Source organism: Halichondria panicea, chromosome 3 (genome assembly GCF_963675165.1).
Source record: "Halichondria panicea chromosome 3, odHalPani1.1, whole genome shotgun sequence".
Classification (NCBI taxonomy): Eukaryota; Metazoa; Porifera; class Demospongiae; order Suberitida; family Halichondriidae; genus Halichondria; species Halichondria panicea.
This window is the reverse complement of record NC_087379.1, coordinates 6,772,876-6,798,161: the sequence shown is the minus strand read 5'-3', so window position 1 is coordinate 6,798,161 and position 25,286 is coordinate 6,772,876. Positions and strand designations below refer to the sequence as shown.

At 42.4% G+C, this 25,286-nt stretch overlaps 4 protein-coding genes and 1 long non-coding RNA gene across 10 annotated transcripts in view; 1 reads left to right on the top strand and 4 right to left on the bottom strand.

Annotated features, from left to right (window-relative positions):
* The window catches only part of LOC135333950 (sushi, von Willebrand factor type A, EGF and pentraxin domain-containing protein 1-like), a 39,599-nt gene extending 36,633 nt beyond the window's left edge, over nucleotides 1–2,966 (bottom strand). For all 4 annotated transcript variants that reach the window (XM_064528976.1, XM_064528977.1, XM_064528978.1 and 1 more), the window contains exons 1-7: nucleotides 2,825–2,966; nucleotides 2,207–2,595; nucleotides 1,435–2,155; nucleotides 1,217–1,381; nucleotides 814–1,137; nucleotides 342–550; nucleotides 6–138 (exon numbers count right to left, since the gene is read on the bottom strand). In XM_064528976.1, the coding sequence (XP_064385046.1) occupies nucleotides 6–138; nucleotides 342–550; nucleotides 814–1,137; nucleotides 1,217–1,381; nucleotides 1,435–2,155; nucleotides 2,207–2,512 (1,858 nt within the window). In that variant the 5' untranslated portion in view covers nucleotides 2,513–2,595; nucleotides 2,825–2,966. The remainder of the gene's footprint in view (nucleotides 1–5; nucleotides 139–341; nucleotides 551–813; nucleotides 1,138–1,216; nucleotides 1,382–1,434; nucleotides 2,156–2,206; nucleotides 2,596–2,824) is intronic.
* A 1,357-nt stretch (nucleotides 2,967–4,323) lies between these two features.
* On the bottom strand, nucleotides 4,324–11,433 carry LOC135333951 (uncharacterized). The gene is made up of 18 exons (XM_064528980.1): nucleotides 10,977–11,433; nucleotides 10,199–10,922; nucleotides 9,979–10,143; nucleotides 9,573–9,908; nucleotides 9,100–9,308; nucleotides 8,758–8,905; nucleotides 8,387–8,701; nucleotides 8,234–8,314; nucleotides 7,996–8,175; nucleotides 7,747–7,905; nucleotides 7,520–7,681; nucleotides 7,294–7,464; nucleotides 6,801–7,136; nucleotides 6,483–6,647; nucleotides 6,251–6,421; nucleotides 5,758–6,093; nucleotides 5,267–5,608; nucleotides 4,324–4,918 (listed from the first exon to the last, which is right to left on the bottom strand). Exons 1-18 carry the CDS (start codon nucleotides 11,268–11,270, stop codon nucleotides 4,575–4,577), a joined length of 4,638 nt encoding a protein of 1,545 aa, XP_064385050.1. The 5' UTR covers nucleotides 11,271–11,433; the 3' UTR covers nucleotides 4,324–4,574.
* Nucleotides 11,434–11,984: 551 nt separating this feature from the next.
* On the bottom strand, nucleotides 11,985–18,985 carry LOC135333955 (ephrin type-B receptor 2-like). 3 transcript variants are annotated; one of them, XM_064528986.1, is made up of 11 exons: nucleotides 18,642–18,985; nucleotides 17,418–18,300; nucleotides 17,089–17,210; nucleotides 15,908–16,242; nucleotides 15,114–15,846; nucleotides 14,828–15,058; nucleotides 14,454–14,771; nucleotides 13,761–13,987; nucleotides 13,436–13,490; nucleotides 13,158–13,244; nucleotides 11,985–12,400 (listed from the first exon to the last, which is right to left on the bottom strand). In XM_064528986.1, exons 4-11 carry the CDS (start codon nucleotides 16,223–16,225, stop codon nucleotides 12,195–12,197), a joined length of 2,175 nt encoding a protein of 724 aa, XP_064385056.1. In that variant the 5' UTR covers nucleotides 16,226–16,242; nucleotides 17,089–17,210; nucleotides 17,418–18,300; nucleotides 18,642–18,985; the 3' UTR covers nucleotides 11,985–12,194. The 3 variants fall into 3 exon arrangements, with proteins under 3 accessions (XP_064385056.1, XP_064385058.1, XP_064385057.1); XM_064528988.1 differs by having other exon boundaries at nucleotides 14,894–15,058; XM_064528987.1 differs by lacking the exons at nucleotides 17,089–17,210; nucleotides 17,418–18,300; nucleotides 18,642–18,985 and adding an exon at nucleotides 16,541–17,037.
* Nucleotides 18,986–20,218: 1,233 nt separating this feature from the next.
* LOC135333959 (uncharacterized) lies at nucleotides 20,219–22,916 on the top strand. Its single transcript, XM_064528991.1, has 6 exons — nucleotides 20,219–20,425; nucleotides 20,555–20,736; nucleotides 20,930–21,074; nucleotides 21,530–21,609; nucleotides 21,707–21,845; nucleotides 22,741–22,916. The coding sequence occupies exons 1-6, from the start codon at nucleotides 20,278–20,280 to the stop codon at nucleotides 22,842–22,844; spliced, it is 798 nt and encodes a 265-aa protein (XP_064385061.1). The 5' UTR covers nucleotides 20,219–20,277; the 3' UTR covers nucleotides 22,845–22,916.
* LOC135333960 (uncharacterized) lies at nucleotides 22,881–24,051 on the bottom strand. The gene is made up of 2 exons (XR_010394146.1): nucleotides 23,576–24,051; nucleotides 22,881–23,493 (listed from the first exon to the last, which is right to left on the bottom strand). It is a non-coding gene; the product is annotated as an uncharacterized LOC135333960 (long non-coding RNA).
* Nucleotides 24,052–25,286: the final 1,235 nt, after the last annotated feature.

Here is a 25,286-nt window from a genome sequence, read left to right as displayed (position 1 = left end):
CTTACGTGGATCTGGTGTACATGGACAAGGGGGTGGGGGCGGGGGTGGGGGAAGTTCTGTTGGGCAAGGGGGCGAAGTAGTAGTGATAATTTGAGGTGAGCTATAGTCTCCGAACCCAGCTCTTGTCTTTGCTCTTACCTGTAGTTTCGTGTGATAGGTCACAGGGGTTGATTTAAGCGTATATAGTAGGATAGAGCGCTACCAAAGAGCTACAAAATAAGGTTCGCCCTTTCAAAATCACTATTGTACAACAGACTGAGAGGGACTCCAATTAAAGGCATCCCATGCAAAGTTAGACATTACAGACCTGTTTCGGATAAAACAGGTATGAATTAGCTCACCTGAACTTGAATGGTACCTTGTAGGCGACTAAGATCAGTATCACTTATGATGTGATAGCTCTCTGAAGCTTCCTTACCGACACTTACAGACCCTGACAAAGAGCCACTGAACTTGACTTCATAGCCGGTAATAATGCCGTTTGGATTCTGAGGAGGTCCCCACACCACTACCTCGGTGAACACCCTGACATCTCTCGGTGCACTCGGTACTGTGTGGTGTGTGAGGGGGGGAGGGTGTGAAATGCATGGCACGCTGAAATTAATTGCCATGGGACTGTAAAAAGCACTTTACAATTAGTTCTTCCTACATTCTAAAACATAACATGGAAATTTGATCACCCATAATTAATTATAGATGTATAGCTTTGGGAGGCACAAACTAACTTTTAGACATTTGACATTTAATTAACCAGAGAAAAGTGATCAATGAAAAAACTACAATTAATTAGCAAATTAGCAGCAGTTTACTTACCACCTTCTTTGGTCTTTACTACAAGCTCAACTTTTCTCAAGGCTGCATTTTCCTTGTCCTCATCACTGACTCCATTATGGGTAGTGATCCTAAACGTGAAAGGTGTCACAGGCCGCAAACGATCTTCAGTGTATGTTATTTTTGGTGATGATGCAGTGAAAGACAATCTCCTAGGAGTGTCAGGTAAAATGTGGTTGGGATCAAAGATCTGATATGTGTAGTAGAAGTCATCTCTTCCGGTGACCTCAGGTCTGGTCCATTCGAGTGTAACACTAGTGGAAGTGTTGGCGGTTGTTTTGAGGTCAGTTACTGGACCAGGGGGAGCTGTGAGGGGAGGGTCATCTCAACTTAAACACTGTCAGTACCAAATTAATAGAAATACAAGAGTTTTCTTTGAACTCACTTGTACAATAAATTTCAGGGCCTTCGTTATTTTGCTCATCTCTGAAGAATTCATCCAGACAGCTGCAAATTGCAGCACCCTCCACATCCATTGCTGTGTTCATTGGACAATCTAGACAAGTGCCTCGGTCATCAGTTAGAGAGCGATAGGTTCCAGAAGGGCATTCTATTGTGGAATAAATGAATTGCATGCATGAAAACAATTACTCAATAGAATACCTTCACATCGATGTGTTCCAGCTGCATTCAGTCTGTACCCAGCATCACACTCACACCTTACGTTGCGCTCACATCCTTCATCACCAGTAGTTCCATCAGTGGCACTGTGAGCTCTGAAGGTGAGAGAGGTGGTGGGGTGAGAGTTGGGAGCACAGCAAGCCATGCCCTCGTTTGGTAGAGAGCTGCTGGGAGGACGAACAAGCTCAGGATAGTTGACCAGTCCATCTTGTTGTTCCTTACAAGGTGTGTAGTAGAAATACATTCGGTTAATTTGGCCACAATTTCCAGAGTCTTTGATGCCAAAATGGAATCCATTGGTTCTCGAGGAGGAGGGAGAAGCAATGGCAAGTGTTCTAGTATCTGAAACAGTCCCACTGCTCCCTGTCTGATCCAATCGAGATGTTGTCCTCTCTGTTCCTGTTCCAAAAAATGGACTGTCAATGTAATGTCTTTTGTCTGTTCGGACATTCTCCGAGGCAATGCTGTTTGTGTCATATCTGAATAGATCAGCAAAGTTATTCACACAGGCACCATTACACTGAGTGAATCTGAAGGAAACTTTAAAGTAAATCTCTGTTGGTAGACCCCCACCAAGGGTAGTACTTCCTGGGGGGTATTTGATGTGAGGGGAGAACACCCAGTTGTCTTGAGGTCCCAATGTATGGGCACACACTCTCAAACCGCGCTGACAGGGACCACCTCGATCCTCCCACTCATCTCTCTGGAATAAAGGAGAGGATAATCATTATAAGTATGTTACCTTTTGCCTCACCGACACATCTCCATCATTATCAAACTCTCTGCTGAGGAACACTGGCCCCACCAAGCTCTCGTAGTCATAAGAGTCAAACATCAGCTCCCACTCCGGGGGAATTAGGATGTCATTGTGATCAGGTGCAAATCGGAAGCTGGTTCGACATTGGTCAGTTGACGAGGTGACCAAGCGATCCTTTGGTGCACAGTTGTCAACACCCTGGCTAATGCAGTAACCATGGGGATCTGGTGGTTGACATGTTGGAACCAGTGCATATACTTGCACCACCAGAGCAGCAGCAACAGCAAGAATCCACAAATTCATCACTTTTCTATTGCTAACCTGCTGTATATCTATATCTCTTTATAGAAATAGAACCAGCAAACATTAATTTTAATGCCTATATACCGTATAGCGCGAAATTTTCGAGGCACTTATATTTCGTGGATTGGCCTCTAAAAGCCATTTCGTTGCACAATGTTCGCGGAATGACTGCTTACGGGAAGCCACGCCTTTAGATCTTGCACGTTATTAGCAGGTAAAGAACGATTTTCGTGGACTTAATTTTCGTGTAGGATTGCTAACCCACGAAATCCACGAAAATTAAGCCCCTCGAAAATTTCGCGCTATACGGTAAATCTACACTTCTACTATATCTAGTCTACCATGTAGATCTACCACTGAATAAATTTATGGAATACTCTCTATAGATCTATATAGAGCTAGATATATAGCTAGCTAATAACCTAGATTTACTGACCCTAAAGCCATGTGACAATGGGACTGTCCCTGTATATCATCTATATTATGTATTAAAAACAATATTGATTATGTGGTTACAAATTTACCACATTGAGAATATGAAGAGAGTACAAACTAATAGAGGCATGTACATGTAAATAGGGCAAAATAGTACTTTTCATGATACACACACTTTGTCAGTTACTACTAGACTACGGCAATTTCAGTATCTGAGCTGGGTACATCACATGCAACAGTACAGTCCTGGAGCTGCTTTCCTGCACAAAAATTTTCAATTTGTCGGGTCCGTTACAATTTCCAATCCTCCTTGCTTGACAACAATCAGTTGAACCAGCCCAAAATATTAATCAATGATTATCGTCTTCACCGATATCACTCAGTTGTACGCTAGAGCCGTTTGGAAACAATTGACCATTTAGTTCAAAGGTAAGTGGAGATGGACAATGGTCAGGGTTGATGCATTTCGATTGTAAGACAGTTCCCAGAGGACAGGAGCATCCAGAGCGACGGAGGGCTATGCAGAGTGGGGCGGGGTCTTTACTGGTGGATGGACAAGCTGAGGCACAGGTATACTGAACTCTTCACCTCCATTGTCACACGCAGGGGCTGCAGGAGGGGAGGGGGATTTGAATGATTAATGCACAACAAATTACCAGCTATGTTATGTTATAATGATCAAACGTATACCAGTAATAAATAGTTGTACCATGGATATCAAAAGTATTGGATTTGTACCCAAGGGAATACATACAACCGCACGGGGGTAAACAAATCCAATACACACGTGCACGGTAGTTATCCATGGGTATGAAACACCTATTGATTAGAAGCTGTCCCATTTACAACTGAGTAGTAAGTAGTTAACACTCGTTTTATATATGTCGTCTTCCCCATAACTTGCAGGACATGATGCTTGTGAAACTTTGTCTATGTAATAGGAAAAGCAAAAGACCTAGCACAGAACCCTGAGGAACATGGCCATAATTACTGATAATATACATGCATGCATGTAACACATGTATAATCCTTGCATGGCCCGCCAAAATTAATGCAATGCTGAAAAATTCTGCAAACATTCTCATTGAATCGTTGGACGCTCTCACGTATAAGGTACTGTGCATGCATGCATGTCACTGCAGCAGCCCAATCAGATTGCAGCGTTCAAGTTCTGCAGCACTCTCCCCGAGTCCTGTAATCACCACGTTGGAGTCTAATGATGCAATAAATATTATGTTTCTCATGCCAGCAAGACATTTGCACACTGTTCCAGGAGAGTTCAAAGCCCATCCACAAAAATTCAAAAAAGTTGCTGCAATTGCAAGTCAGTCGTACTAGTATAGTATGGTCGTACGAGAGAGAGCCCACTTAGCAGATTTAAAGAATCTTGAATTAATACATTGATACTTTTTTAATTGTGGCAATTTGATGCACACATGTATAGTATGTGTGTAATGTGTTACATGTTTAAAAAGAGAACAAACTTTCAAGTCAATTAATGAATGGTATATTCGTAGCTACATGCACAAACACAGAAAGTTCAAAACGATAAAATTAATTGTGCTGCTAATTATAAAGGGAGAGAGTGAATGTTCAGTTACAGTGATAAATAGTCAGTTTTGGCAAATCAAGCTATAATGTTTGCACATATTCGGTGAAGGTTACCATCGTTGTTGGGCACAGTACAACAGTACATTCCAGGGATTGCAGCGTCACCAGTGAATACATCAACCTTATTGAGTCGAACCATTTGAGAATCACGGTTGCGATACAGTTCACTATTGGCTCCTTTACTACCCAATTCAACACCGTCGGGATCGTAACATTGTCCGATCTTTTGCATTTTACAGCAATCCTTAATTTCTGTTGGGAAGATGAGAGCTTCATCAGTTTCACCGATATCTTCGAGGGAGACACTACTGCCATTAGTAAAGGGTTCTCCTCTTAGCATGAACCCAGTAACCATGGCACCTAAGAATTAGGAGATATGGTATATATGGGGAACATATAACGTACCCCTACACTCTTTGGTCCCCATATATATGGGAGACAAACAGCGGCCCTACACTCTTTGTTCCATATATCATATATAGGAATCAATTGCAAATAGTGTACCCCTACATGTACACTCTTTGCTTCCCAAGTAATTAGGGAATGAAATGGTAAGAGTGTACTTTTATCCTCACCCATTGTCTATTTACACCGAAATTAAAATACAAGACAAACACATCATATTAGACTGTGAGAAAAAAAATTAAACAGCTAATTGTACATATAATTATGTTAAACCGTGACAACTCTTGCCAACATCACAATCACCTTGACAAGTTGGAGCATTTTCACTCCATGCTCCAGATATAAGACAGGAACGTGTAGAGGGGCCAATCAGATTATTGCCAGTGTTACACCTGTAGAAGGCTATGCCCCTAGGGGCTCGTGAAGATATCGTCACAGTTCCACCAGATGGATGAGATAGTTCAGGGCATTGTACTCCACCGCATGTTGGTGCAGTCCCACTCCATGCTCCATTGGTCTGACAGGTACGTGTAGAGGAGCCACTCAGAGTGTAGCCAGTGGAACAGGTGTAGGTAGCTGTACCTCCGCTAGCAGAAACTCTTCCATTGAGAGGAGGGGGGAGAGTGGGGCATTGTGGTGTACGTGCTGGTATGGGGGGAAAAAGTTGTTGAGTTTCAGCTATTTACATCGAATCAAAATACAAGAAAAACATTAGACTGTAGAAAACAATTGAACAGCTTGTGCATAAGTACAATGTTAAAAGCCGTGACAACACTTGTCAACATCACAATCACCTTGACAAGTTGGAGCATTTCCATTCCATGTTCCATCGGTCTGACAGGAACGTGTAACGGAGCCAACCAGATTATTACCAGTGTTACATCTGTAAAAGGCTATGCCCCTAGGGGTTCGTGTAGTTATCGTCACAGTTCCACCAGATGGATGAGATAGTTCAGGGCATTGTACTCCACCGCATGTTGGTGCAGTTCCACTCCATGCTCCATTGGTCTGACAGGTACGTGTAGAGGAGCCACTCAGAATGTAGCCAGTGGAACAGGTGTAGGTAGCTGTACCTCCGCTAGCAGACACTATTCCATTGAGAGGAGGGGGGAGAGTGGAGCATTGTGGTGCTGGTATGGGGGGAAAAAGTTGTTGAGCTTCAGTTGCTATTTACATTTTACAATACAAAGACCGTGAGAAAACAATTACATTTAGCTTGTACACCAGCTTGTAGGAACAATGTAAAAAGCCATGACAACACTTGCCAACATCATAATCAATAATCACCTTGACAAGTTGGAGCACTTCCACTCCATGTTCCATCGGTCTGACAGGAACGTGTAGAGGAGCCAATCAGATTATTGCCAGTGTTACATCTGTAGAAGGCTCTGCCCCCAGGGGCTCGTGTAGTTATTGTCACAGTTCCACCAGATGGTTGAGATAATAGAGGACATTGTACTGCATGGTGGTTGCAATTAAAAGTAATTGTTTGGAGATTCAAATTATTGATAGATTTTACCGCATGTTGGTGTAGTTCCACTCCACGCTCCATTGGTCTGACAGGTACGTGTAGAGGAGCCACTCAGAGTGTAGCCAGTGGAACAAGTGTAGGTAGCTGTACCTCCGCTAGCAGACACTCTTCCATTGAGAGGAGGGGGGAGAGTGGGGCATTGTGGTGCAGGTGCTGGTATGGGGGGAAAGATGTTGTTGAGCTTCAGTATTGCTATTTACATTTTACAATACAAAGACCGTGAGAAAACGATTACATTTAGCTTGTACACCAGCTTGTAGGAACAATGTAAAAAGCCATGACAACACTTGCCAACATTATAATCACCTTGACAAGTTGAAGCACTTCCACTCCAAGTTCCACCGTTCTGACAGGTAATAAAAGAGGAGCCAATCAGATTATTACCAGTGTTACATCTGTAGAAGGCTATGCCTCCAGGGTCTCGTGAAAATATCGTCACAGTTCCACCAGATGGTTGAGACAGTTCAGGGCATTGTAGTCCACCGCATGTTGGTGCAGTTCCACTCCACGCTCCATTGGTCTGACAGGTACGTGTAGAGGAGCCACTCAGAGTGTAGCCAGTGGAACAGGTGTAGGTAGCTGTACCTCCGCTAGCAGAAACTCTTCCATTGAGAGGAGGGGGGAGAGTGGGGCATTGTGGTGCTGGTAGGGGGGAAAGACGTTGTTGAGCTTCAGTTGCTATTTACATTTTACAATACAAAGACAGTGAGAAAACAATTACATTTAGCTTGTACACCAGCTTGTAGGAACAATGTAAAAAGCCATGACAACACTTGCCAACATCATAATCAATAATCACCTTGACAAGTTGGAGCACTTCCACTCCATGTTCCATCGGTCTGACAGGAACGTGTAGAGGAGCCAATCAGATTATTGCCAGTGTTACATCTGTAGAAGGCTATGCCCCCAGGGGCTCGTGAAGTTATCGTCACAGTTCCACCAGATGGTTGAGATAATAGAGGACATTGTACTGCATGGTGGTTAAAATTAATTGTTTGAAGATTCCAATAATTAATAGAACTCACCGCATGTTGGTGTAGTTCCACTCCACGCTCCATTGGTCTGACAGGTACGTGTAGAGGAGCCACTCAGAGTGTAGCCAGTGGAACAAGTGTAGGTAGCTGTCCTATCTCCACTAACGGACACTCTTCCATTGAGAGGAGGGGGGAGGGTTGGACATGATCTCACTGCATGTGAATACAAAGATCATCCTTCACAACTGTTTGTATAATATGGATGGTTTCACACTCACCGCAAGTTGGAGCAGTTCCAGTCCATGTCCTGGATTGACAGAGACGTGCGTTGGAGCCCACCCTAGTGTAGCCAGGGTTACAGGTGTAGGTAGCAATGCTTCCAAGTATTGCAACATTTCCATTGACAGGATTTGTTAAGACTGGGCATGCTTGTGATTCTGCACAAGAGTACATTTAACAATTATATATGATTGAGTGTATCAAACAACACAAGAGCTGACCCAAAAAACACAACATGTGATACAAACCTTGACAAGAAGGTGTGTTTCCGCTCCATGCACTTCCCTGTGATTCACAGCTGCGTGTGGAGGCCCCCACAAGAGAGTAACCTTGGTTACAAGAGTAGGTGGCGGTGCTACCAACAGCTGTTGAAGAAGCTGATACTCTTCCATTGGTCGGAGATGAAAGTGATAGGCAATTGTCAGGGGCTATAGGAAAAGTAATAATTAATGTGTCTGCAATTAATGCATTGCAGTCCATTCTTACTAGGTACAGTAGGGCATTGTACGGGAGGGGGACATGTTCCAATCGGAGGGGGTGGGGGTGGAGGGCAGATTGGGTCCGGATCTATCAGTGAAGAAAATAAATAGTTTAACAAGCAAGTTATAATGATACAAGACTAGTGGTGAATTGACTCACTAATAATGTTGATGAAGATGCTCTGTGTCACTCCCTTATCATCAGGAATATCACATCTGTAGTGACCAGTAGGGGAGAGGCTACCGTCCCTCTTGTTCAACCGAACCAGCTGCTCCCCTCTGTTCTGGTACAGTGAACTTCTGGAGGAGGAGCTGACAAGACTGCCGTCGGGATAGTAGAACCGAGCGACTGAATTGCTGCAGCAGTTCTCATACTCAGTCACACACAGTAGACCGTCATCTCCCTCTCCAATGTCTGGTATCAGTACAGTATCGCCATCAGTGTATATCTTGCCATTCAGAAGAAATTTCACAGCTGCACAAGTGATGAACTATGTATGATATGAGTAATTGATTGAAGCACTAACTTACGTGGATCTGGTGTACATGGACAAGGGGGCGGGGGTGGGGGAAGTTCTGTTGGACAAGGGGGCGGAGGAGATACTGAGCTAATGCCACCAAGAGTTACACTTTGAGGTGAGCTGTAGTCTCCGAATCCAGCTCTTGTCTTTGCTCTTACCTGTAGAGGTCACAGAGGGATTGATTTAAGTGTATACAGTTGGATAGAGCGCTACCAAAGAGCTACAAAATAAGGTTCACCCTTTCAAAATCACTATTGTACAACAGACTGAGAGGGACTCCAATTAAAGGCATCCCATGCAAAGTTAGACATTACAGACCTGTTTCGGATAAAACAGGTATGAATTAGCTCACCTGAACTTGAATGGTACCTTGCAGGCGACTAAGATCAGTATCACTTATGATGTGATAGCTCTCTGAAGCTTCCTTGTTAACACTTACAGACCCTGACAAAGAGCCACTGAACTTGACTTCATAGCCGGTAATAATGCCGTTTGGATTCTTAGGAGGTCCCCACACCACTACATCGGCGAACACCCTGACATCTCTCGGTGCACTCGGTACTGTGTGGTGTGTGAGGGGGGGAGGGTGTGAAATGCATGGCACGCTGAAATTAATTGCCATGGGACTGTAAAAAGCACTTTACAATTAGTACTTCCTACATTCTAAAACATAACATGGAAATTTGATCACCCATACTTAATTAGATAGTGTCCATAGCTGTATTGCCTTGGGAGGAACAAAATAACTTTTAGACATTTAATTAACCAGAAAAAAGTGATCAATGTAAACTACAATTAATTAGCAATTAGCAGCAGTTTACTTACCACCTTCTCTGGTCTTTACTACAAGCTCAACTTTTCTCAAGGCTGCATTTTCCTTGTCCTCATCACTGACTCCATTATTAGTAATGATCCTAAATGTGAAAGGTGTCACAGGCCGCAAACCAGGTACTAGGAATGTTATTTTTGGTGATGATGCAGTGTATGGCACAGTGTCTGACAAATTAGTAACATTGTCAGGTAAAATGTGGTCGGGATCAAAGATCTGATACGTGTAGTAGAAGTCATCTCTTCCGGTGACCTTGGGTCTGGTCCATTCGAGTGTAACACTAGTGGCAGTGTTGGCGGTTGTTTTGAGGTCAGTTACTGGACCAGGGGGAGCTGTGAGGGGAGGGTCATCTCACCTTAAACACTGTCAGTACGAAAATATAAGAGTTTTCTTTGAACTCACTTGTACAATTCACTCCAGGGCCTTCGTTATTTTGCTCATTTCTAAAGAATTCATCTAGACAGCTGCAAATTTCAGCACCCTTCACATCCATTGCTGTGTTCATTGGACAATCTAGACAAGTGCCTTGGTCATCAGTCAGAGAGCGATAGGTTCCAGAAGGGCATTCTATTGTAAAATTAAAAATGAATTGCATGCATGAAAACAATACTCAACAGAATACCTTCACATCGATGTTTTCCATCTGCATTCATGATCAGTCTGTACCCAGCATCACACTCACACCTTACGTTGCGCTCACATCGTTCATCACCAGTAGTTCCATCAGTGGCACTGTGAGCTTTGAAGGTGAGAGAGGTGGTGGGGTGAGAGTTAGGAGCACAGCAAGCCATGCCCTCGTTTGGTGGAGAGCCGTTGGGGGCACGAACAAGCTCAGGATAGTTGACCAGTCCATCTTGTCGTTCCTTACAAGGAGTGTAGTAGAAGTAGATTCGGTTAATTTGGCCACAATTTCCCGAGTCTCTGATGCCAAAATGGAATCCATTGGTTCTCGAGGAAGAGGGAGAAGCAATGGTAAGAGTTCTAGTGTCTGAAACAGTCCCTCTGTGACCTGTCTGATCCAATCGAGATGCTGTTCCTGTTCCAAAAAATGGATTTTCAACGTAATGTCTTTTGTCTGTTCGGTCACTCTCCGAGGCAATGCTGTTTGTGTCATATCTGAATAGATCAGCAAAGTTATTCACACAGGCACCATTACACTGAGTGAATCTGAAGGAGACATCGAGATAAATCTCTGTTGGTAGACCCCCACCAACGGTAGTACTTCCTGGGGGGTATTTGATGTGAGGGGAGAACACCCAGTTGTCTTGAGATCCCAGTGTATGGGCACACACTCTCAAACCGCGCTGACAGACACCACCTCGATCCTCCCACTGATCAGCCACTGTCTGCAATGAAGGAAAGGATACTTAATTACATAATATTGCTACATTTTGTCTTACCCCAACATCTCCATCACCATCAAACTCTCTGCCGAGGAACACTGGCCTCACCAAGCTCTCATAGTCATAAGAGTCAAACATCAGCTCCCACTCCGGAGGAAGGATGTGATCAGCTCTAAATCGGAAACTGGTGTGACATTGGTCAGTTGGCGAGGTGATTCGTCGATCCTCTGGTGCACAGTTGTCAACACCCTGGCTGTTAATGCAGTAACCATGAGGATCTGGTGGTTGACAGTGTTGGCTGTAGACCAAGGCTGCCAATGTTAGGCAAAGAATGATACTCCAGTGAATCATCTTGCACTGCAAATTGTAATAACAAAAATTAACTAGCTCTAACTTTTATAGTCCAGTAGAAAAACTATTTTCTGCTGACTATTTTGCTACCTGCAAACTGCTGCAAGTGATATGCAACACAAATCCTATGAAATGCTATTATACTGCTGTTTAGCTATAAACACACTACCTTTATATGATTCACAGCTGCACCACTTCACTCAATTTATAGCTCAGCAAAGAACCACATCAAAGAGACCACAAAAGTATAAGCTCTAAGTGTCAACTTCACAACCCATATAGGTGCAGTGAGCTACAATGGCTAGACTACATGTGTCCTGGCCTTTTAAGGGAGCGTTGACACATTAGTTGAACCACATCCCCCTCTCCACTGTTCACTCCCACACCAGGGCAAACAGGTGCACGCAGGAGGATATGAGGCAATTGACACTTAGCCGGCAATGCATGCATCAACTCCAATGCAGGAACTACATGCACTATAATTACCGTATAGCGCGAAATTTTCGAGGCACTTATATTTCGTGGATTGGCCTCTAAAAGCCATTTCGTTGCACAATGTTCGCGGAATGACCGCTTACCGGAAGCCACGCCTTTAAATCTTGCACGTTATAGCAGGTAAAGAACGATTTTCGTGGACTTAATTTTCGTGTAGGATTGCTAACCCACGAAATCCACGAAAATTAAGCCCCTCGAAAATTTCGCGCTATACGGTAGTCAAGAAAATGATTGTACATTCTATAAAGTGGGAAGTACAAATGACAAATGAGAAGAGTATATGTATCATAGCAAAAGGTATGCACGAATGAGGTGTCCAATGACATCACGCCTTTAAGGCTATAATGAAAAACAACTGCAAGTTTAAAGTTAAAATATGCTAACATTTCCTGTTATTCCACATTGAGATACGTATTATATGTCAATGATTTATGTCCAGTTAAGCTTGCTATCGAGTTCGACAGGGTTAGTGTACGCCTTCTTGGAGGTGTCATATGCTGATGTCTCTTTAGTACAGCAACACCTTCGACAGGTGTAGTACAGGCAGCAAACGAGCAAGCAAATCCCCACGGTAATCACACACGCGACCAATGCCGTTAGTCCAACATAAAGAGCCACGTCATTAAATGAGCAGCCTAGAGATAATAAATAACAAATTGAGAATGCATGCAGTGAGAAGCTAAACTGCAGATATACTTGAAATGGAGTTGCTAGGGGCTACAGTGGTTACCCCAAGAAGTAATTTGTACGAGCTCAAGTCTACCACACAAAGGCATCATCAACCACACACAGAGAACACAAACACGGTGATCAGGATGTGGTAACATTACCTTGTCTTAAGACAATGCAAACATACACAGGTATACCATGTACACCTAATCCACTTCCATTCAAAGAAATTAATCACAATTACATTAAGTTGCTATGACGTGCACAGGTGACAGGTGTAGAGTTACAGGAGATACGATACACCATGAGATACAATACACATCCGCCTAAGCTTTGATCCCTGAATGCCTACACACAAAACATAGATCATCTTCCAATCAATCGGTGGTAGCTAAAAACCTTCTATTCAAGAGATACCACCAATATGCAGTTGTGAGGGGGTATGTTTATGGTATTCCTATACACACACACACACACACACACACACACACACACACACACACACACACACACACACACACACACACACACACACACACACACACACACACACACACACACACACACACACACACACACACACACACACACACACACACACACACACACACACACACACACACACACACACACACACACACACACACACACACACACACACACACACACACACACACACACACACACACACACACACACACACACACACACACACACACATACCGGGTTCAGGGCATGTGGGGCACTGAGTGGTTACTGGAGGGGGCGGTGTTGTGGGCGGAGGGGTGGTAGGACATGTGGGGTTCGAAGCTGTACAAGAGAGAGCGGTAGGTGAATATTGCTTTCCATATAAGTACATATAGCTGTGCCCACAGCTCACTTTAATGTGTTTAGTGGACGGAAGTCTTAGATCTCAATACTACCACAGCAAACACACACAAACAGCATTTGAACGGCTGTCTTATTAATATTTCCCGTATACTGCGTGCATGACTACTCACCAAAAGACAGGGGGGCACTAAGCTCTCCAAATCCAGCTGCTGTCTGGGCATTCAGCTGCAAGGAATTATAAGAAATCAAAATTATCATACAATCACCATCTAACCTCTACTAACTCATTCTCACAGGGTACAAACTGAATAGACACAGCTGTCTAAGATATAGCTTTTATTTTTGGAGATTAAACTCAACGTAATTTTGGCCAAGGTTGCATGTGATAATTCAAAGTAACACATGTGTAGCTGCAAAGAACACACGTACTTAGACTTAAGTTTGTCATCTTAATTAATGGACGTGGAGACTATTAAAAGCTAAACAAGCACTCACCGTAATTGTAGCTGTCACGTTTTCAGGTAAGCTGACTGTTCGCAAGTCATACACAAACGTGTCCCTACTCAGTGGAATCGGTGTTTCCATGACAACCTGACCAGTGAGCGAATCGGTGTATGAGATGATGATCTGATATCCAGTAATCACTCCATTTGGTTTCGAAGGTGGTTGCCATAGAAACACAATGTTCCCCACAACCTGTACACTAGATGGAGCCTCAGGTACTGCAGAGAAAAACACAACAGTGAACTCTTGTACCTGGTGGGTATCTAATTGACCACACACCAATTCAAGGTGCTACACTGAAACCCTAGAGGAATACAACTACAGTTACTACACCATAATTATGCTTTGTCAACTGAGTGAAACTAGACCCAATAACTATATGCAATGTTCTCTTCCACAGCCATAGTTTGAGTTTGTAATATAATAATTATAATAATTATTACTAACCACCATACGCACATGCTGTAACTTGCTTTCCTTGAGTGTGAGTGTACAGTGAAATAGCTTTCACTATGCCACTACACACACACAGCGTATTCACTTCCTACACACACACAACGTATTCACTTCCTACACATGTACATGCATCACTATTATACATGATAATTATACCATCACACCATCAAATTGACACAAGGGGCATTGAAATCAAGCTTTGTGGGAAAGGCAGACTAGTAAACACACCTCCCTCTCCGGTAGTACAAACTGTTTGGTTCATCCTTGTTGATCTAATGCCCGGCCTTGTGTCCTGATCAGACACTCCATTCTCAGAATACACCTCCACTCTGTACTGTGTAATAGACTCCAGGCGGGAGATGGTATATGTTGTACCAAATACAGGACGGCTGGCGATGAAATTGCCTATACTGCTAATGGCTTGGTACTCTACAATGTAGTAGGTGTCTGTTCTGCCGCCAAGAGAAGTGGGAGGGGTCCACTCAACTCGTATGAAAGTGCCACTAACCACAGAGCAGAGAACAGGGCCGGGTGGACCAGGAGAAGCTGCAGAGATGGACCAATTGAGATGATTGAGACATACTAGTCTAAATGTCACTTACTTGAGCAAGGGAATTCTGGCCTAAACACTGTCAGTATGGAAATACAAGAGTTTTCTTTAAACTCACTTGTACACTTCACTTCAGGGCCTTCGTTAGTTTGCTCATCTCTGAAGAATTCATCCAAACAGCTGCAAATTGCAGCACCGTTCACATCCATTGCTGTGTTCATTGGGCAATCTAGACAAATGCCTTGGTCATCAGTCAGAGAGCGATAGGTTCCAGAAGGGCATTCTATTGTAAAATTAAAAATGAATTGCATGCATGAAAACAATACTTAATAGAATACCTTCACATCGATGTGTTCTATCTGCATTTATGATCAGTCTGTACCCAGCATCACACTCACACCTTACGTTGCGCTCACATCGTTCATCACCAGTAGTTCCATCAATGGCACTGAGAGCTCTGAAGGTGAGAGAGGTGGTGGGGTGAGAGTTGGGAGCACAACAAGCCATGCCCTCGTTTGGTGGAGAGCCACTGGGGGCACGAACAAGCTCAGGATAGATGACCAGTCCATCTTGTCGTTTCTTACAAGGTGTGTAGTAGAAGAAGATTCGGTTAATTTGGCCACAATTTCCAGAGTCTCTGATGCCAAAATGGAATCCATTGGTTCTCGAGGAGGAGGGAGAAGTAATGGCAAGAGTTCTAGTATCTGAAACAGCCCCACTGCTCCCTGTCTGATCCAATTGAGATGTTGTCATCTCTGTTCCTGTCCCAAACAACGGAGTGGAGAGGTAATTGTTTCTGTCTGTTCGGACACTCTCCGAGGCAATGCTGTTTGTGTCATATCTGTATAGATCTGCAAAGTTATTCACACAGGGACTACTACACTGAGTGAATCTGAAGGAAGCTTTGAAGTAGATCTCTGTTGGCAGACCCCCACCAAGGGTAGTACTTCCTGGGGGGTATTTGATGTGAGGGGAGAACACCCAGTTGTCTTGAGGTCCCAGTGTATAGCCACACACTCTCAAACCGCGCTGACAGATACCACCTCGATCCTCCCACTGATCAGCCACTGTCTGCAATGAAGTAAAGGATACTTAATTACATAAAATTAATATCGCTACATTTTTGTCTCACCGAAACATCTCCATCATTATCAAACTCTCTGCTGAGAAACACTGGCCCCACCAAGCTCTCGTAGTCATAAGAGTCAAACATCAGCTCCCACCTCAGGGGAATTAGGATATCATTGTGATCAGGTGCAAATCGGAAACTGGTTCGACATTGGTCAGTTGACGAGGTGACCAAGCGATCCTTTGGTGCACAGTTGTCAACACCACCCTCAGTGCAGTAACCATGGGGATCTGGTGATGCACAAATCTCAGCCTGGCAGTTCACAACAGGTGCCACTGTTATCCAGAGAACTAGGACTACTACACACAAGTACATGGCCATTGTGTTTGATTTGCTTCCTATGTAAACAAGAGCACCCATGAGAATAATAATAATAACATACAACAGTTGCGTTATACAAGGAACAGGACAGTACTGAATAAAGGGGAAGGGGGAAATTAATATTAGAAGCCTGACAATAATTACGTACATTAAATGAATTACTATAAGTATGTGTAGGTGTTCTGCAGTACACACAACAGATTACGTGCAAGAGTTGACAAAACAAGTTATGAACATTATGATAATTCCCTAAAAGCTACCACACCACCTCCCCCCTAAAAGCTGAGTACAAGAGATATCACTTTGCACGTTTACCTTTCAAGTTTACACAAACTAAAACCACATCCTTTTATCAGCAAATCATCGGTTTCATTTGATTCCTCGTGACATCATACATAATTTATCGGGAGAAGCTCAACACTTTTCTAGCTCACTAGCTACAGACACTTAAGAAGTTGGCATTAGCTGAAATTTAATTGCAATGTACAATAGTCACGGTACATTAGTTCATAGAAACGACGTTGCCAATACAATACATGATTGTTGGCACGCCCTTGATTGGGTTTGGAGACACTACCCTTGTTACAAATTGCTGACAAATTATATATTAATTTTGTCCTCTCCCTCTCTATACTCCGGGCAGCTGGAAGGAAATATGCTCAACAATTTGTAGTTTACTGTGTAATAATTATGTTTCCAGGGCAGAGGCATTTCTAACAATTTAAAGGATTAGCGGAAATGTGAAACAAATTTACCAAAGAATTTGGTGCATGTAATTCAATCAAGGAAATGGTGCAGCTGACAACCTACGTATAAAAGTTTATTGCAAATTACTCTATCTCTATCCACATGCATGCACTCACAGTAGTGAAGTTGTGCCCTGCAACGTGATACTGCTCGAGTGGGGCGAGTAAGTGCTTTGTGTGTGTCCGTCTTCACGGGTCGTTGAATATCGTTAGTGGTAGCTCTTTACTCTGATAATTGTCTGACAATGCATGAAATACTTCAATTAAGGAAATACTTCAATTAATAGTGTAATAAAAGCAATAGAGTAACAAACACATAGCTGGTTCTACTATACATGCAACACTGGATATGGATCTGCTAGATCTAGCTATGCCGCGCCATGCAAGGTTGTGGAGCACTCTGCTATTAAATGCATGTGTTAAAGAAGGAACCACCTTCAACTCACCTTGCTCTCCGATTGGCAGCAATATATATAGCTAGCCCAATCTCTAAGTCTATACTATACTAGAGTTTCCTTATAAAGTTAACAAACAAATACCATGTGATATAAAAGTTACACATTTAATGATTAATACCAACACCAAGTAGAATCAGCAGTAAAATTTATATAAATTGTCTACAATAACACAATCTACTAAAAATAATGTCTTCAATTTGTGTCCACTAATAATGAATTAATCCCTGGGAGATTTTCTTGAGTTAATATCGCATTTTAACTTTAACGTGGCTCGTCTGAATATTGGCGAGCATGGTTGGGGTAGTGAGACACCAATTCTGAACGTTTGGGTTTTGGCTCATTTCTGTAACAAATTGAATCAATTTCTCTACGTTTGTAAGTTCGTCGGTAAAGCCATTGGAACTGACAGCTTGTTCGATTCGGTCATCACAGGCATCGTTTACACTCTCCTTGAAATCGTCTATGTTCCATGGAATCAGCTTGAATCCCAAGTACTTCATCTTTGCAATGCACTTCAGTCGATCAATTGTCATGCTCAAACCATCACTTCCAAACATGCCGAGAATTCCAATAGCTGGTTTATGATTAGAGCTTCCGAATGTCCCAATAAAGTAGAGAGATGTGTTCATGTACGGTGGGAAATTAAGCAAGATTTTTTCCGGAGGAGGGGAACGGCCAAGTCGGAGAGAGCTGGAGAACAAAACTCGGTGTGGATCTGAGTCTGTGTTGAGGGTACGGCCGTAATCGGTTGTGGCATAGTAAAGATCACCGCCTGGAGCATGGACAAACGTGTTTGGAGACACGGTGTTGATTAGATGCTCCAGTGACCATTCATTCAGCGAGCCGTTACCATCATCAAAGCAAGACTTCTCTGTACGTAAGTGAAGAAACACAAATTGATAAAATGGATTGTATTCTGCACACAGTCATGCAACTATATAATATACAGTGGACCCTTTAATAATATTATGTAGTTTTGACACCTCCACCGAGGCATCAGCACCTGCAGTGCTTTCATTGAAACAGAAGTTACAGAGGAGTGATGATTTGGCAGACATGAGGAGTTGTTTTGTACACAATTTTATTTGGGGAAATGGCCTTTCACTTATAATTTAAATTGCATGGGAGAGGTTCCACTGCAAATATAATTATAATGCAACTAACAAACTAGTTATCATAACTGGCATAGAACAAACAAAAATGAATGCTTACTTGTATGGGGAGTGTCTTCGTCAGTTATTGGTTTAGTTATTGGTTTAGTTATTGGTTTAGTCAGTTGCATTTCTTTAGCCACTTCATTTTGCAGCATTTTCTTTTCAATCTCGTCTTGAATAAACTTGACTTTGTCTTCGTCCAATTTATAATCTTCAGCAGGTGCTGCCATGACAACTTGCTTCCCTACAATGAGGGAGAAGCTAACTATTACTAACAGCCGCATAGCCTCCATTCTCACTTTCAGAAATGCAAAATGTCAACGGTTTCTTACAGCCCTTAGACTTAGTGGACAGAGGCCTATTGAAAATATAGCTTCCTGGGTATTAATATTGACTGCATTTGCATTTAGTGGTTAATGGTGCATGAATGTGGCTGCGCCCCCATTAAAATTTACATTATCCACCTTTGCAAACACCCCTCTCATGCAACTAATCTACCTGGTATGCACTTACACATTTCAGCTATTCACCAGTTGTGACATTGCCTTGTTGGTAGTCAAAAATGCAGTGCCCAAGATCTTCCAACAGTTGTAGTGAATTTCAATTCCCATGTCATGGGGGGCCATAGATTCAGGGCAGAGCAATGAAGCCTTGAGAGGAAGGAGAAAGAAGCAATACAACAGGAGCACATCTGCTTGCTGAGGTGTCCAATTTCATACTTTACATTTTCTAGTTTGCTGATCTTTTCCTAGTGGAGACTGTAGACCACGCCTTCTAAGTTCTACTGCGGCTAATACTCCAAAGTACTTTGACCTTTGGAGTAATAGCCTCGTTTTTAGGCCGCTGTTGAAATGGGAATGATTCAGTTCAGACACTGCTGACTTGACTTATCATATCTGTGTGCCAACTCCGAATCCAATCCAGAGGGATGCAATGATCATTAATTGGTTTGCAGTTGTGACTACACGTACCTTATATAAACTATTTGTGTGCTATCGCAGTTGCTGATGCTGCATGCACTTATTATTTGTGTCATTTGAATCATAACTGGTGGCACTGCATGCATGGCTATAATGATCTTATTATTTCATGTGAAACAGCTTTGCACAAAAGAAATTGAGTAGGCTTTAAAAATTGGGTGAATAAGTAAATAGCTGACAGACTTACTCCAATATTGGAGCAGCTGATATAGAGTGATTAGAGGGTAAACAGAGCAAAACAGGAGCCTATAGATGACATTTAGAGCATGGGCAAACCAAAGGAAGGGAACATAACTAGAAAATCTGACGCTAAAAAGTCCATATACATGTACTGGCAAGGATCATGAGCACTAGCTCTATTGTATAGATACTAAAGTTCGTCATGACACTCAATTAATGAACATCCATTTCAAAATCAATCAGTCACCATTCTAATTCACACCAGAACTTGTAGCCACCATTCCATTCTTCATTCCACCAGCACTTGTAGACTCTAGCCGGCCACTATTCTTCATACCAGCTACCATTAACTTGTAAGACTCCGCTATATATAGAAGGAGGAGGAGGAGGAGTATGAAGCTATAAGACAGAGCCAGCCGCCCGGCTGTACACAGTTTTAAATTGTAATATGCGCATGCACAGAATTTATTTTATTCTAGAGGTCAAAGTACTTTAGAGTATTCCTAGTCGCTTTGAAAATTGAAACGAGAAACGATGGGGAAGATCACTGTGTTTTCACTGGACACTTGTCCGTTTTGTAAGAAGGCAAAAGAGCTATTGGCAAGCAAGGGAGTGAGTTTTGATGTCATCTCTCTAACTCAGCAGCCTGAATGGAGGCCTTTGATGTATTTGCTTACCAAAGGTAGATATATCGTATATCTAGTTCTACCGATATTAAATTCGCTATGTATGTATTCTGCATATGCTATAAAAGAGAATGCTTCCACACACTATACAAGTTATACAAGTTGAATTTACCCCATTATTTTAGGTCGCACAAGCGTGCCTGAGGTGTTCTTCAACTCTGAGCTGATTGGTGGGTTGGATGATCTGGCAGCCCTCGAGGACTCGGGGAGACTGGACGGGTTGATCAAGGCGTGTCTGGAGGGACCTCCTGTCTCGCCAGACTTCCCTCCGCAGCTTAGGAAACCAGCCACCGAGGAATTCTTACAGGTACTTAGCCATGATTGGAGCTGCAACAAGATTTAGTTTTTTCAAGCCATTCTACAATATCCCCACTGTCCCCCTTCCTCTTCCCCACTGTCCCCCACTCTTCAAGTTTTCTTTCCCACTAGCTTGTACGTAACTTCAGATAGCGAGCCTGTTAAAACGTCTTGTTCATTAATTTGACAAATCTTCTCTTCAGATAATTCCTGCTGAGTTGAGAGAGAAGTGGCAATCGGACCTGGAGGGCTTGGACAAGAGGCTGGGGGGCACCAGCGACCATCCCATCTCCAGTCTATTGGTTATGCTGGAGACTCCCAAAGAGATGGTGGTCGTGTGCAGCGCTGGTATGCACGCAATGTGTGTATGGTTTACATGGTGTACAATAACATCATATTCTATTTCACTACCCCCACATCCACTAAATGCATGCATCTGTACTGCCATATGCACCTCAGAGGAGGTCTGACATGCGTGCATGAACCACGGTATACAAGTGCTAGTGTATTTGGCCTGAACGTTATCATGTGACCGCAATGACATCAATGCACTGAACTTGTAGTGATTCGTGTAAGCATGTTGGACCTCCTCTGGCACCTACTGGCAGATGCTTTACCAATGCTCTAGTTAGTTAGTTAAACCACCATTACCTTATTTTTATAAGACAGTACGTGCCCAATAGTATTATGAGATTGTAGTCATGCTTAGTAAAATCTCCAATGGTTATGGTTGCTATTCAGCAGCTGACATTGTACCCGTCACATGTGCTCCATAGCCTCTGCTGTACTCACTGTCCTTACAGGTCCTGGTAGAGAGATCTACAAGGTGGGTGCCGGAGGGGAGAAAGGTCGCGAGGGAGGAGAGGAGAAGCTGTACTGTCAGGTAAGGGCCTCTGTAGTCTAGTATTGCGTAATCATTTTGCACTGAATTATAATAAAAGTAATGTTAACAACCCCTAAACCACTTCCCTTGTGATCAGGTTGCCATAGAGGAAAAAGTTACACTGTTTCTGGATGGCCCTGACAAGTTTCCGACTGGTCTAAAAGACAATGACGACTATAAGAACTTTGGGTATGGCTACTACCTGGGAGCACCATGGATTGTCGGCCAGGTCAAAGGTCAGTATAACAATGTCTTCATGTTCCCACACATGGCAGCCTGATATTGTAATTGAAAGTGGTTGGTAGTATGAGGTAGTTATTTCTACTTCTGTTTGTATATCGATCTCGTCTCTTTTTAAATACACTAGCTTCCTGCAAAACGAACAAAGTGGATACCACACATTATAACAGCATGCAGTATCACTCTACTGCGCATTTTAGTGGGCCACCTACATGTACATGTACATAATATTGTGCAAATGGACACAAAATAATAGGTAAAGGATCATGAGTCCCAAAAACAAATATCATGCATATTATGCACTGAGTGTATCCGGCTGTTAATTTTAGCATACATCGTATGTATAACAGCCTACGTCAGTGGCATAGGCAGAGGGGGGCTGACGGGGCTAGAGCCCCCCCCCCTTTTGTGTTTCATGAACTCCAAAACCAGCTTGATCACCTTGATCTGTCAATCTATTCTGCACTGTACTGCATGCGTAGTTACTAGAATGATGTCATTCAATGGAAATGTGGGCAGGGCCATCTACTGCGCATGCTTACTGCTGATGAAAAGTGATGGCCTTTTTTTTAGGTAAAATTCCAAGCTATTTAGCGCCTGCTCTGGCCCTGCTCAATGGATTTGAGCCCTGCCCTTCCCAAAATCCTGGCTACGCCACTGTACGTGACTGAAAAACTACTATCTTTGGTGAAACTACTATCATTGGTAGTATAAGGGGATTACATGTCATGAGCTACTCACTGGTTGCTTAGAACTGTGTTTGTATCTATTGTACTGCCTGGCATTGTGTCTTGTGATGCCCTTATGTATTCCCATCATACAATGCCAATTAATTTGACTTGTTATCTTTTGTACGTTTTACTCTGATCTCGCAATGCATACGCTGTGCAGGTACTGTGGTTGCTATGGAGACACGGCCCGGCATTCTAAAAGAGAGTCAGATATCCCTTATCGAGGAACTTCGAGACAAAATTCAGAGCGATTTTAGCAATTAACTACATAATGACAAGACAGTGAATTTTAGTAGAGTATTATAGTTTATTGCATCATTTTTTTGCGAATACAAAGGCAGCAAATCAATTAACAAAAACAACCACACAAATTAATTGAGCTACTTACAGAACTGACTAACAGTCGAGTTTTTGCTCAAGTTATTTATCTGCTGAATCTGCTTATCAAGAACCTCTTGTGCTTCCTTGAAGTTTGCATTATTGTTGAGAGTGTTCATGACTTCTTCTTTGCAAACCTTGGTCAAGGAATTAGCAAACTTCTCCCAATCCATGCTCACCACTTTGATCTTGTTTGCAACCAGTTTTGCCATACACTCCAGTTCAGTAGTACTCCCCATGGATGAGATATGGCTAACATATATCGTGAAAGATGAAAAAGTAGAAGGTTTGAATTTTTTCAAGAATAACGGGACACAGGCGTAGCAAGGTGAATTGTTTGTCCGTATCTGTTTCGGTTTACTTCCTGACGAACCAAAAGTAAAATCAGCTTGAAAAATGGAAGATGCCCTAAACATTGTGGTACCATCGTCGGGAGTAACGTAGGTATAGTTAAGCTCGGACATGACGGATGTTAGCCATTTTCGCAGATCAGCAAGGTTGAGGGATGTATCAGTAGGCTTGTACAGACAGGGAGCTGCAGAGAGAAACATTCAATGGTTAATTTATACCATGCATGCAGGATGAGGTCAAGTCAGTTGCAAACTAAGTAAACTCACTGGTAGCTCTAGCCTCCTCCCTAGCCTCCTCCACTCTGTACCTCTGGTCATGCAACTGTTCTCCAGAGGGTAGCCTACAACAGAGAAGCAGCAGTACACACAGCAAGAATTGGTGAAGCCCTATCATAGCTTAGCTCTATCTCGTAATATGATTCTTCCAGACCTCTAGCTCATGGACTATTAGGCCAAGCAAAGTCAATTTGTAGTTTCTCAGGCTCATTATTCCTAAAATAGCAAGCAGATTGAGATCCCTTCCTCAATAAGCGGAAGTGCATAATTTTTTACCTAGTCATAATTATTTCATGACCAAAAACCATACAAATTTATCCTTTTCTTTTCTTTTAGTGCCTTTAATTTGAGGTCACGTGATATTTAACTTTTTTGTAAAACTGCCAATTTCCAAGCGCAAGGGCCTGAGAAACTACAAATTGACTTTGCATGGCCTTAATATATACTTTTATGGACATGCATGTCATGTGTCTATGTCATGTGTCTGGTGCATGGTAAAGAGCAAAGTCAAGGTCACAATGATGCAAGCAACACCTCCTAAACGATAAACCACTCTTACTGTGCATGATCATGCAGGTTGCCATGCATATATAAACCACTTCCTTATAGATATCTTACTGTATGTGCATGATCATGCAGGTTGCCAATAATAATAAATTAGAGAGAAGAAATTTTTGCACTGTTTTTGGATAGCCCTGACAAGTTTCCATTTGGTACCAGACAATGACGGCTACAAGAAGTTCCGGTATGGCTATATACATGTAGTCTCGCGTGCTATATACTTTGAAGGGAGAAATAGCATTAATTATTTCCCCCCTTCACTGCATTGAGTTATATAGACTCACTTACCAGTCCAATCTAGGGATTGCAATCCCTATAGAGGATGGACTGGCCAGCTAGTCTAGCATTGAGTATGGCATGCACTAGCCTCGATTCCAGGCCGATTAAAATACGTATTTTAATCGGCCTTGAATCGAGGCTAGGCATGCACTAGATTAAATGCATGCCTCAAACATTATATATCAGTACATACGATTTGTAAATAGCAATAATATAATTATACCAGAGCAGACACAATTAACAACAACATGTGTCATAGATTCGTAAGATAAAGTAGTTCGAGCTTGATCCAAATGGGATAAGTACATGATACTTGAATTTGACGTGCATATATATAGTTCGAGCTTGATCCAAATGGGATAAGTATAGCTATACTTGAATTTGACGTGCATATATATAATTATATACATTCACTAAAAATTGTCAATGAGAGATTTTTTTTGGAAACATTTTGGCTGGAAAAATGTGTGTTATTAAATTATTAACTAATAATAATTATTGTTATCACACATGCATGGCAGTCTATTAAATATAGCGTAATACATTTTTAATTATTGTGGAATACAAAGGCATGGCATATCATAAAAAGAACAGTACTAGATCTATAATCGATCAGCTATATACTTAAATACAGAACTGACTAACAGTCGAGCCTTTAAGCTTACTCAATTTATTTATCTGCTGAATCTGCTCATTAAGAACCTCTTGTGCTTCCTTGAAGTTTGCATTATTGTTGAGAGCGTTCATGACTTCTTCTTTGCAAACCTTGGTCAAGGAATTAGCAAACTTCTCCCAATCCATGCTCACGACTTTGATCTTGTTTGCAACCAGTTTTGCCATACACTCCAGTTCACTAGCACTC

Bases quoted from the DNA above. Each gene is read 5' to 3' on its own strand.
- LOC135333951 (XM_064528980.1), bottom strand. From the start codon at position 11,270: ATGATTCACTGGAGTATCATTCTTTGCCTAACATTGGCAGCCTTGGTC. The intron at 6,094-6,250 runs GTGATTATTGAT...CCCCCATACCAG, and splicing joins AAGTGCTCCAACTTGTCAAG to CACCACAATGCTCCACTCTC. The intron at 4,919-5,266 runs GTGATTGTGATG...CCTAATTCTTAG, and splicing joins AAATGCTCCAACTTGTCAAG to GTGCCATGGTTACTGGGTTC.
- LOC135333955 (XM_064528986.1), bottom strand. From the start codon at position 16,225: ATGGCCATGTACTTGTGTGTAGTAGTCCTAGTTCTCTGGATAACAGTG. The intron at 13,988-14,453 runs GTGTGTTTACTA...TTTTCTCTGCAG, and splicing joins TTGTACTACCGGAGAGGGAG to TACCTGAGGCTCCATCTAGT. The intron at 12,401-13,157 runs GTATGTGTGTGT...TATTATCTCTAG, and splicing joins CCCCACATGCCCTGAACCCG to GCTGCTCATTTAATGACGTG.
- LOC135333959 (XM_064528991.1), top strand. From the start codon at position 20,278: ATGGGGAAGATCACTGTGTTTTCACTGGACACTTGTCCGTTTTGTAAG. The intron at 20,426-20,554 runs GTAGATATATCG...CCATTATTTTAG, and splicing joins GATGTATTTGCTTACCAAAG to GTCGCACAAGCGTGCCTGAG. The intron at 21,075-21,529 runs GTATGCACGCAA...CTGTCCTTACAG, and splicing joins GGTGGTCGTGTGCAGCGCTG to GTCCTGGTAGAGAGATCTAC.